The 12,953-nt window shown below is 39.3% G+C and overlaps 2 protein-coding genes across 13 annotated transcripts in view; both read right to left on the reverse strand.

Moving 5' to 3' along the window:
- Positions 1–293: 293 nt before the first annotated feature.
- On the reverse strand, positions 294–6,720 carry LOC124183616 (contactin). The gene is made up of 8 exons (XM_046572304.1): positions 6,599–6,720; positions 5,394–6,255; positions 4,936–5,314; positions 4,749–4,851; positions 4,199–4,671; positions 3,839–4,117; positions 3,306–3,755; positions 294–2,956 (listed from the first exon to the last, which is right to left on the reverse strand). Exons 2-8 carry the CDS (start codon positions 6,198–6,200, stop codon positions 1,770–1,772), a joined length of 3,678 nt encoding a protein of 1,225 aa, XP_046428260.1. The 5' UTR covers positions 6,201–6,255; positions 6,599–6,720; the 3' UTR covers positions 294–1,769.
- Positions 6,721–9,793: 3,073 nt separating this feature from the next.
- LOC124182166 overlaps positions 9,794–12,953 on the reverse strand; it is a 31,109-nt gene continuing 27,949 nt past the window's right edge. For all 12 annotated transcript variants that reach the window (XM_046569085.1, XM_046569079.1, XM_046569077.1 and 9 more), the window contains 2 exons: positions 12,576–12,844; positions 9,794–12,320 (listed from right to left, as the gene is read on the reverse strand). In XM_046569085.1, the coding sequence (XP_046425041.1) occupies positions 11,958–12,320; positions 12,576–12,844 (632 nt within the window). In that variant the 3' untranslated portion in view covers positions 9,794–11,957. The remainder of the gene's footprint in view (positions 12,321–12,575; positions 12,845–12,953) is intronic.

Genomic DNA, 12,953 nt, shown 5'->3' on the forward strand with positions numbered 1-12,953 from the left:
GGACGAAATGAATAGGGTCCGAATAGGTCCCTATAAAGACCGGACCGATTCATTTATCCAAAATTTTTACTAAGGAAATTAGTGACATGATAACGACAAATCAAATGGTATGTTGCTCTGTCTGTCTCTCTAAAGTTCGATTTAAGCATATTACATCATATTCTCTGGTTCCATTATTATGCGCGGAGACTAATTTTGAACAAGTTTTAAAATCGTAAATGTTTCATAAGATGCGATAGGTTTCAACATCGTAAGGTTCTTCGAACTAGAAATTATTCGATATAAGAAGACAATGCCGTGATATTAAAAATTTATTTGCCTGGATCAATTTTCCCAGCAGTACAAAAATGTTACAAACTAAATTCTACATGCTAATAAATTGTAGTAATTTACTTTAAATAAATTTAAATTCAAGGGTAAACCCAAAATAATTAGATAATTAATATGTATTAAGTTAGTTAAAAATATCTTGTCGCATTCTATATTTCAATATGTATAATTAGGTACGTATATTTATAGTTGTATAAACTCGTATGGACGGAAATTGTTACCGCTCAGCATAAACTGAATTGTTGATGAAAATAATAACTACAAGTAAAGGGCGGAGGGGCGGGTGGGGCGATGGAGGGAGAGGGAGGGAGAGGGGCTTAGCAGCGGCCAAGTACAGTCGTTTGAATACATATTTACAAGATAATCAATTGGAAAATAGAGAGATGTTAGCAACAAATCACTGTTTCTTTTTTAAAATAATTTAGCTGTCATAATATAATATCAAAATGAAACTATTAAAATATCTTGAAATATTTTGAAATCCTTATAATTAATCGAGATTCGCAGTAGCGAATCACTGCCAAATATCGGTAGGCCAGTGATCGCTGTTACATATACTTGTAAGCAGTGTTGGAACAACTCCCAATAAAACTTGAGGAATGTGCTGAAAGTCACGACTAAGAATTTAAATGAAAATCTATATATTACCTACAATTATAATGGACACATGATGATATCTGTATAATTTACTGAAAAAAGAGATAATTGTAACTTTCGGGAGGACCACAGCTAACTGTTCTTACACGATCTCTACAAAATGTATGAGATTAATAATGCATACAAGATAATTGTCTTGGATAAAACTATGTTGTAAACGTTCAACACTGCTTATATATATACGTATTTATTGTACATGGGTATTATATATGTGAATGTGTACCAAGGCCGTGAAGAGGCCGTGAAACGGACCCCTCACACTCGAGCGGAGACCACTGACACCGGTTCATGCACGTTAATGCAAGGCATCAAGTCTCTTCGGGTGTTAACACGAGACCTTCTCGATATACTCGTAAAACGTATCGTGAAAATTAGACCAATCTCGGGATGTCTTGGAAGGCTCGATTCAAGATATCTTTACGGTATACTTTTCAACAATCAAGAGTCAGATCTGTAAGTTGTAGTCGAAGCATCAATGGAGAATCACCTCGTCACACTTTTGTAACAGATTGAAAAGTGACAATTATTGTTTATATGCACGTATGATACCTAATAATAATTTAAAGCTTCTGACTTCAATGACGTTCTCAACATTTGTTCACCTTTTTCATTTTGATATTGTCTACATTCAATAGCTACCGTCAACATTTGATAGCCAATTAACGATGTCTATGGACGGTTACAGAGAAACCTCTAAATTATCAATTATATTTTATGAAAGTAAAAAATTGGTAACGCCTCAAAGTTCAAGTCTGTTTCGAGCGATCTTAGAAAAAAAGTTACTATATGTAATTGATTAATCTTAATAAGAGCAACAATGCCACACCAAGACCAGTATTAAGAATCTTTTTGCTTGCCGAGCTCCTAAACGTATCTGGGTCTCCCATTTGAAAAGTATGCTCAGGACTGGACATCCGTCCATCTCCTCCATTGCTGAACGCCAACACTCTCAAGTGGTAAGCTTTCCCAGGACTAAGAGTTGTTATATATTCCTCGAGTGCCGAACCAACTGGAACTATTGTATCATTGGCCGTGCTCATATCTTGGTCCACTTCCCACACACGGATTTTGTATCCGATTAACGGTTCTTCCGCCAAACTTGGCTGAACGTAACGCCAAACTACTTTAACAGTGGACGGATTGACACCATAAACGTTGACAGATGAGGGAGGATTTTGCGGCGCTTTGCGATAAGTTCTTTCCAGGTAACGTTCGCTCTCTGGCCCTTCACCAGCGGAGTTATACACCATTACTTTGACGAAATAGTAGGTGTCAGGCTGCAAGCCAACAACAAGGGCCCAAGGACGCTTCGAACGCGACAAATAATACACAGCATCCTCCTCCGCATTGTCTTTTTTCCAGTACTTCAGCCTGTGACCTATCAATTTACCATGGACTCGTTCTCGCGTTTCTTCGATTGGCAACCAGGTGACGTTCAGACTTGTGCTGTTGTAACTTCTCGCGTAAACCTGTTGCGGAGCAACCAGCGGCATCTTTTCAGCACTGAATATTGTCACGATTTCGGAAAGCGGTCCAAAACCAACATCGTTGGCAGCTTGAACTTGCACCTCGTACTCTGTGTAGTAATATTCCGAAGGAATGTGCACAACCGCCATATTCGTGTTCCCGTATTCCTTGAGCGCAAGAGACTGGAATTCTATTTCCTCGGACTTTCGACGCCAATAAATCTTGTAATATATCCCGGGTCCGTTTTGCTCCGAAGATTTCAATGGCGTCCAGGTTATCGTCAGATCCCCGATTTTACCGCCACCGCCACCTATGTTAATCGGCGCCATTCCCGGCTTGGCGGACGGTGTGCTGTACTGAGGCGACGGACTTGACGGATCGCCAATACCTAGGTCATTTATCGCTGAAACGCGAAATTCATAGGTTGTGTGCGGGTTGAGAACATTTTCAAGATATGCTTCTTTACGCCCGTTGTACCTATCGATTTCGATAGCCGTTATGTCTGTAAAATAAAATTGATAAAGATAGTGAAAATTGCAATGCAATAATACTCAATATTGTGAAAGGTCAAAGTAAATTACAGCGCTACCAGAATTGAGTCTCTGGAACCGATAGTATATTGTAAAGATTGGTAAGTATTGCTGAAATCAGACTACTATTGCTCACTTGTAATGATTCAGTTTTGACCTAAGCGAAATTTGATGTGATGGCAATTAGTAATTAAAAAGATTTTTATACCATGAAGTGTCAAAAAACCGTTTCTGTAAACAAGTGTGACATCGCCTGAATGCATATTTCATCAGACATTTAACCCACGATAGTGTAGTACAATTAACGAACTGGAAACTTACTTTCAGATAGTAGAAACCATGTTTCATTCCAATTCGTTCTTGCGCCAACACTATACATAGTGATAGGTCTGCCATTAAATGCTCCGTCAGTCCACTGAAGGGTCACCGAAGTTTTGACGACACTTATGACCTGTACACCTCCTGGCGGACCTGGTGGGCCTTCAACAATAACGCTTGCCCTACTCGATATCCTACCAACTGCACTTTTGATTATACATTCATAGTCGCCGGCATCGGCAAAAGTCACGTTTACTAAATTAAGAAGCCCAGCATCGATCTGTAGCCGTGGATTATTTATCAGATCTTTGTCTCTTATTCGTAGCCCGTTGTGTGTCCATATGTAAGCAACATCTAAGATTTCCTCAGTCTCGGCGCGACAGTATAATGTCAAGTTCCGCATCACTGCAGTAATTGTACGGCGATACAGACTCTCAATAAATCTCGGGCCACCTGCAATTTCCACATAACACGTTACTTCCTAAGTCGCAGAGTTTTGACTTGAAGCTTTATCGAAAAATACATCGGCTACTTACGAAGTACAATAACTCTTCCCCGAGTTTCGTCTGTTCCATACTCATTCGAGGCTATGCAGGTGTACATACCCTCGTCATCGCGTGAAACTGGACTTATTATCAGGTTTCCATTTTCAAGCATACGCCTCCTTCCCCCAGAACCAATAACATTCCCATCTTTTTTCCATACAAACTTTGGTCGTGGCGCAGCTTCAGGGTTGCACACTATCGTAACATTCCCACCGTCTGCCGCGTATGTTTCTGACTCCATAGGCCTCTTTTTGAAAGATGGCTTCAGTGCTGTAAGTATACGAAAGATCGAACAATTCTTGTGTCAATATATGGTATTTGAGTATTCAAAATTCAGAAGAAGCAACTCACACAAGACTCGTAATTGACCTGAAGAATACTTTGTTCGAAGCTGATTTCTTGCTCGACATTGATACATCGCCTGGTCTCTCTCCGGATTGAGATTTCTTATTGAAAGTACATTGTCTTGTATGGTGTATCGATCTCTATCCTCAAGTGGCAGTGTATACATATCTAGTATTTCACCATTCCTAAACCACTTGTAATCAACATCAGGAATGCCAAATGCTTCGCAGGTCCACGTTAAATCACCCCTGTTATCCATGTGTTTGTCTACCAGCGGAATTGTAAAGTTTGGAGCAGCTTGTATGGTTAAAAAAACTGAATTTTCTATTGAGGCTCTGTTGTTTGAAGCTCTGCAAACATACTCTCCTTGGTCTTCTACTTGGACTCGTGGAATGATTAGGACACGGTTATAGTTGGAATAAACTGCACCACGTGGTAGATCAGCACCTCTGCGTGTCCAATTGTAAGATGGAACTGGACTGAAAAAATGATCAAATGTTACCAGAAATGTGTGACAAATATCAGGGGTGCAAATTTTTCGACAAACAATGCATACTATCCAAAGGCGATGCATTCAAGCTGAACTTCTTCCCCGGCTACGGGAGCTTCAGGAAAGACTTTGGGAAAGTTGTTGGTGAAAGTAAGCTGCTGAAATGTAGCTGAAATCAATGTTACCATGTTAGAGGAGAATCAACATCTTAGTGAAACCATAGGTGGTAGAATTATTAAGAGACAAGACTCACAGTGAGGATTGACTCGGAGCGGGAAAAAAGGGCCATTTCTCCCAGTATCTGATGCGACACTTTGTACATTACATGAATAATTTCCTTGATCTATCGATTCCAAGGCAGAAAAGTAAAGGGCACCGTCGTTGGAAACAAATACACGCTTATCCTCCTCAACAAAGTTGGGGAAGGAATCACGAGTCCAATAATATTTGACACCAGGAAAATGTTGAGGAGGATCGCAATAGATTGCTTTTCCCCAATTTTGATCACCCTTCTCTTGGGAACGTTGCAGATTGAACACTAATATGTAACCAAAAGAAAGGACTACACTTTCTGACACAATTGTGCCAAATTCATTGCTCGCCTTGCAATGATAGGATCCAGGATCTCCTTTCTGAAACATGGTTAAAGAGAGAATGGACAACGATGGGTATTCCCTACGTAATCGCCCGATGTACCTTAGGGATAATTACCTGCTCAGGTTCGTAAATAATAAGAGTTCCTCCGCTGACAGTGTATCGACTGTTTTCCAAAGGGTTGATCCTATTAGCAACCAATCTATCATTCTCATAGATCTCTTTAAACCACTCGTAAGTAGGTGTTGGGAATCCACCAGCCAAGCAGCTTAGAGTGACGTCGTTGGTTAACTTTCTTTTGGACAAGTCAAATACGGTATCGACCGGTTGCTTAATGAAGTAAGGACCGCGTGGCACTCTCAGGGGATTGTTAATCTCAATGCCGTACTGGTAGGTACGGTCGTCCTGGACTAAATTGTGCATGCTGACAACAGAAGCTTCGCATATGTACAAAAGCTCCTCATTCCCGGTAACCTTCTCGAATCCCCATCTTTTCAGGCCATTACTGAATGTATAAACCAAGTAGTCCTTCCCTTGCACATTATCCAGGGGCTCGGGCAGGAACGCATTATCCATATTCACGAGCTGGCTTCCATCTGGTTCGTTAGACCAGTAGCCACCCTGCTGCCTGATTCCTGTGTACCAGCGTCGATGCTGCGGATCCTGCCATTGCAACTGATACATGAGGAACCCATGCTCCTCAAGAGAATCAACGCTAACCAGGTCACTCTGATAGGCCTGACAGTTCTTGCGAGCTTCTGCCCGAGCCCTCAAGGGACTCTTTATGAATCTATAGCATGACTCTTGGTGCCTGATCCAGTACTGGGGACATCGATATATCAACTCTCCGTCGCCTAGATCTTGTGCAGCGACAAGGATGACCCAAGTAGTGACCAAAGCGACTTGCAACCAAAGGCCAACCATGGCAGAACAGGATTGGTGTACGGCCAAAGTTTGCAGCTACTTTTATTATGATATTCTAATCAGAAAAAAATAGCATTACGCAACTGCACGGGTCACAGTTTACGGTTTGTATAAGATAAAATTACAAGTAATTACATCAGAAATCAAAATGTTGAAATAAAAAGTGAAGTAATCAATGCACGCTCTTTCGAGAATCGGATTGTTTGATCGTGTGAAAAATTTATTTTCCGTGGTTTCTCGTGATAAAATTTAATACCTAGGGAGTGGCACGGTGCACGACGGGCGCACCGTAAACAATAGTGAGTGAGGCGTTGCGTCGCTCCGGGGTTCAAGCTAAACGCAGTGATACGACTCGTCAATGAAATCAGGAAAGATTATCATATCGCTGTTCCGCTTACCTTGGTTCTTATCAATGTTATCTTATCACAATATCCGGGATACGAGACATCGATACGATTATCGCGCGACAGTCACACGCGACCACTTCTTGGCACTCGTCACATTAGTCAACGGTTAACACGACACGCCTTGAAAAAATGTTAGATGGTGCTGCCCCCTTGTGGAATGCTCATTAAAGATTAGTGAGTAGCGGTTTCTGACACGAAACAAGTATTTCAAATCAATTTTCAAAGTACCTGGACGGTAAGTGCGCGTCGGTAACCCAGTTATACTCTGCCGACTCTGCCGTACTTGGTATGACGAAAGCAGTAGATAATGCAGAGACTTACCATCGCAAACTGCCACTGTAGTGATCGAAACTGAACAATTTGCGAATATTAACATACGATAAGTATTACTGCACCATAAATAACTAATTGACAAACTTCATTTGGAGTCTCTAACTCTGTGAAAAAACTAGATATCACAAGCAGCTTTAGGCTGACCGTAAGCCAGCCCTCGAACTTCCCGTGTTCGTCGCTGCAGATTCCAAGTTCACAGAAAAAACAAAATATTAATATCCATTTCAAATTTCGAACTACATATTCAAATTCCTGATTACCGAGACAAGAACCTTCAAGCAGAGAGCTTCAAGTACTATATCACATGAAAATATGATGATTTTTTTTTTATTTTAAACCACTATAATGGATCCATCGTTACAAATTTTGGCAGTCGGACCTTGGATTCGTCATCGGTGACCCACAAGACCTCAGCATACTGATTTCTGCGAAAATCGGAGTATTTCCATATTGCTTTTCCCACCATATTGGATTCGCTAGTTTGAAGTTCAAATCTGACCTCAGATTCGTGATCAGCGACCTAACGTATCTTCTGTACAAATTTTTATCAAAATCCAGAACTTTAATTTTTTTTCAAGCATATTGAATACGATAAATTTAAATTTGGCAAATCTGATTTGAGATCCATGATCAGCGATCTAAAAAACCTCGCGGTACCAATTTTTATTCGAATCCGATCATTCTAAAGATGTCGTTATTTTTGTTTTATTTTTTCGAATGTTCTTACATAAATAACTCAAAAAGTACTAAACCGGTCAGAGCCAAAATTTAATTGGTTCTAAGTTTGAAAAAGTCGCGTCGATCGAGATCAAAATCATTGACATCTGGTAAGTCATGCTCCAGATATCGTCGGACAAAAAAAATTGATCACATACGTACATACATACATACATACATCCATGCATAACTCTATGGATAGTAACTGCATAATGTACAGAATCAGTCGAGGATACAAATAATTGATTTATATTCTCTTGCTATTCGTTTCAACGTCTTCATGGTATTAAACAATGCGTGTAGATACATAGGCCTTGGATGGTTGCAGTAAATATTTTATTATATACGGTACGGTGATAGATCACTCGTGATGGAAATAATAACACAATAATAGTAGTAATATTATATATCATGTAATAACGTAACTATAAAATTAACTTGCAATATTTAATTTCCATCAGTAAGTCTATTCAATAATAAAATTCATATTTATAATATATTATATCATCACACGCAATATGACACATCACGGTGTATTTCCCTTCTTCTCTCCTTCTCTCTTATGTCATTGTTTTCCGTTTTAATTATCATATGTATAATAATATAGCCAGCGTATTTTTAACACAGTTTCTGCACAGATGCACCCTCCTCTGCTATTTGTTTATTAAACTTATTAATTATGTAAACAGTATTCATTAACTAATAATCTCAGTCGCCTTGTTTGTATCAACTTATCATCTATTATAGACCGTTTTGTCAAATATACAAAAATCTTAGCGAATCGCAAGTGCTGCCTACGGGACCCGTGCCCTTAGCCTATGCAGATGCATCGCATTTGCCTTCTCGCCTGCTCTGTTCCAAAGATAATATCAATTTCCTGGTCTCACTTTTATGTTCAGTTACGAATCTGCGATACAGCTCAATTTTATCAAAATTGCAAATTTTGCCTCATCTTGAGTACCAAGCTTCCTCCATCTTTACTCTCTATCCCACACTAACAGACAACATCATTAAGCTTTGTCCATTCCCGTAACAAATCAATCAAATACAAAAACATATAAGACGCATGCACGAGAATTCCAATCCCAGTTCAACGTGGAATATAACTCTGAGTCCCTGTTATACCCACGCGTTAAACTTTGATCCCCCACGCGTCGACTAAAGATATGTAAAATGGCCAACCCTGGTGAAGTTTAAGTGGGTAACGGTCATGTAACAAATGTGGATAGTGGAAAAAAAGTTTACTCGCCACGTCATCCATGGAGGACTTACAAGGTGGCAACAAGGGCATGATGTTTTTTTAATCTGATTTATCATTCACTTCGTTTCTCACCAACCACTAAACTAAATGTCGTGTCAACATTTCATTGCGTTAACGATAAAAACTCGAATGCCATCATCCCTCGGCAAATCTTCTCAACAGATACAGTATCTTTATAAGATAATTCCAATTTTCAGCACCCTCTGGTTCGCATACATGAGATCTTAGCGTCAGTTGGGTCAGTTATAGTTGCCGAGAACTGCAGTTTCTCTGCAGCCTCCCCTCCTCTTCCGCGCAGCCTCCCACACGCAAAAGTTTCCTTAATATCCTTGACCATCACTAAGTGTTGGCCCTCCTTATTACATATTCAGTCACCTCCTCATAATTAAATGTTAAATAAACCATAACTCGAGATGCTCGATACCGGACGTGGGTCGATAAGTAAATCTGCTGGACTAATGTGAGAATAAAGAAAAATAATCGATCATTGTACTACGGAACTGGCGAAAATTAGCATCATCTATATTTTATAGCAGATGCAAACCTTTTATTAACATCTTCAAAGCCCGCTGGAAAGCATTTTTGTCGCGTATAATCGGATTGCACATAATGAAACCGAACGAGGGGTACTTTCCAGCAAGTTGATAAACTGCACAGATGTAATCTCTCTTGATTACAATGTTTACGGTTGCTATTGGAACAATATCTGCCGATTACAATGGCGACCATAACGTTCGTTTTCATTCAAACGCCGCAAAACCCAGCGATTGAGTATACGGTTACGCAATAATTTAAAATTCATGAATTAGTCCTGATCTTGTACCCGGGCGTATTCCTATTATACACATACATGGAGGTATATATAATTACTTATATTATCATCATCATCATTTCGTTATTTATTGTTATATTTCAAATGACTCTTGGTAAGTATGAGATGGGTTCACGATGTAATTAATATGTTCGTCTACACTTACAATTAAAGAGAATTAAGAAACGGATTAATGGAAGAGGCGAATAAATAATTTTAAAAAAGCGCTGTTTGGTAATTACACATACAATATATAAGCGGTTCCACTCCGTGTCGTTTTATACCATAACAGTGTAATTTTATAGCACTTTCGTTGGAAGAATTATTATTATTGAGTTCCGTAAAAAGGTAGAATTTGAAGATTCATTACATGAACTTTAGTTCTTGGAGGGAGAATTATGATATATAATAAAACAGATTAAATCAAAGACCAAGCGTTGTGGCTTTGATCGAAGTTGCTAGCTCGTATAATAATTCATGCAATATTCTCGTCGCACTATCATACGATAAGTATGTAAAGATGAATATCTGGTTGGTACAAGAAGACACGGAGATGTATGCATATCATCTTGTTTTTTTACTATACAATATGGACACGTATTTCACCAGCTAACCTATAACAGTTCATAGGTGTATGTATAATGTTTGTATGTATCCTTATACAATGTGTAAATGAATATCGAAGTAACTCATAATAGTGATCAGTCAGTTATTTCTTCATCTACGATTGGTTTTCGTGGTTTTTGGACGTGGACCTGGATGGAGTGTGGTGGTTCTGGTTTGTTGTATTTGCGATTGAGAAATATTCTCATTGCAATCGATTATAATCATAGCAAGTCATTCCTGATACGAAAGAGAATTTTTCAACGGACCTGAATTATATGTATGCTTAAACTGGCATTCTATTCACTATACTTCGTTAATATGTTGTATATAACTCTTACCTTTCATATGCTTAGAAGTGCGTTATATTCAACAAGGGTTATAAACAATCCATGGTTTTCGGTGTACGTTGAAAATTCATCGGCGCTTATCGAATCAGAGACTATGCATATTCTTCTTTACATTTGATTAAAATCGAACAAACAACAAACGCAAAACTTATTAAACAGTTATTACAGTATGCAGAATTAATGTTATTGTAGTGTTGGTAGTATACACGCCTTGCTCGCGTGTATATTTATTACTATACCTCATTCGAGCGAGCCGTGCGAGTGATACTTCTTGTTGTATAATGCTTATAAGAGAATTATCACAACTATATCCGTATCGACTTCAGATCGTTCGACCATATAATGATGTTATGACGTTTGTGTATAGTTTGTATATTAACTTGTTTCCTTCGTTTTATAGTATTATTATTTAAATTTTTTGTTTTTGGTTTGTTGGCTGTCCTTTCTTTGTTTGTTGGGAAATTGAGAAAATCCAACTTGGAATCGTAAAATTCCACAAATCCCCTTACACGTTATCATATTTAATATAGCATTTGAGATTCCAACGACTATGAAATTTGGGCTACGACTGATCATTTCGTTTGGTTTTTGCAGTAGCGTCAGCAGTAACAGCAGCAGTAGCTACTATATTTTCGTACGGAACGTTTTAATACCATGTAATACAACTGTGTAAACGTATGTATACAATAATTTGCAAAACGTAAATTGTCCAAAAACATTGACTATTAAATATTTAAACAAAAATAGTTTGACAATCTATTTATACATTATAAAACTTTTTTTAAATTCATTAATTATTTTTGGTTTCAAGCAACAACTGCTTACTACAGCCTGTGTATATTTATAATTAAATAGGTATAGAATAAGCCCTTCTCGATTTTCTCGCGCTAACGGCAAGATAATTTTTACTTTTTATTTTATTACCCTATAAAACTTTGTATATTTTTGTAGTTTATTTTGATCGCACCTTTGCATCGCACCGTCAACTCTTCTACCTTTTAATTTATTCAATGGAAGAGAAAGAAATTGAAAGAGAATAACATAGAAAAAACTTCAACAAACGATGTATGTGAATTTTTTATACAACTTGTAAAAATTACTCAATCGGTTGTTGGATGCGATGTGTACCGATCGGTATGGATTAATAATAAATTGAAAAATTTGTTCGGATCATAGCGCAGCGTATCGTTATGTATCTCGAATTCAGGGGAAAACCTACATGTGGATACCTACCGGGATCGATTCATGCCCAGTTCGACGGAGCTAAGGTCGCATCTAATTCTCGCCTCCTTTTCCCCAAAATTTGTCGAAACGATTTCGTGCTTTCTCTAAGACGTCGTTGGTCATGGAATGCTGCCCAGTACTCTGACCCAAAACAGCAGGCGCTTCCAGCACGTGATAACCACTGCTTCCCCCGGCGTTGGCCTGTGGCACTGATTGGGCTCCGTGGGGTGCTTCAGCCTCCAAAACTCGGTAGCCGGACGGTGGCACCGCAGCCTCTTTCTTCCTTTCAAATTCGAAGACCGGATCTTCGAGACACCTCAAATTTGTTCCTACGACCGGCTTGACTGCTGCCGCGGCGTCCAATCTTTCGTCAGTGACAACACTCGGTGCCTCATTTTCCTCGCCGACAGGACACTGTAACCATTTCAAATACATCTAATGAAAATGTTACAAAGCTGGTGCCCGCCGGTTACAGCGCGATTGCCGCGAGCTTATTCGATGCTCAATCGCGCGACGTTACAGGCGAGAGGATCCGTAAGGTTTGCTACCCCAGCAAGGTGCAATCTTACGGAATTGCACTATAATAAGGCTTCCCATGCTTTGACGATTATTGATATCTTTTTGACGATTATTGATCGATGTGGTTATTCTATGTTTAAACTAACTTGCCTTGAAGTTCTGCGGCATCGGCGTAGGAGTAGTTGTCGTGTCAGTGCCGAGTGCACGTAGGGGGCTCTCCCTGCCAGAATCTTGTTCCTTATGCCCGTTGAGACCGCTGAAGCTACCAAGGGAGACGCTTTCACTTTCCGGTGATTTGTACCCCGAATGCTGAGACTTGTGCTGACCAACCAAGTCGGGAGATGCAGACTGCGGCATTGGTGGCATTGACGATGCTCCCCATGTCTTTGCTTCGCTGTGAGGTCGTGTCAGTGGTTCCCCTTTAATTATAGGAGTGACAATTTTACTCGCATTGTATATAGGTTGAGCATTATTGCACGAGATCTAGATCGTGATTGAAAGTTCATATTTCAAATGCGTGTCGAAAAA

This window comes from Neodiprion fabricii, chromosome 5 (genome assembly GCF_021155785.1).
Source record: "Neodiprion fabricii isolate iyNeoFabr1 chromosome 5, iyNeoFabr1.1, whole genome shotgun sequence".
Lineage (NCBI taxonomy): Eukaryota > Metazoa > Arthropoda > Insecta > Hymenoptera > Diprionidae > Neodiprion > Neodiprion fabricii.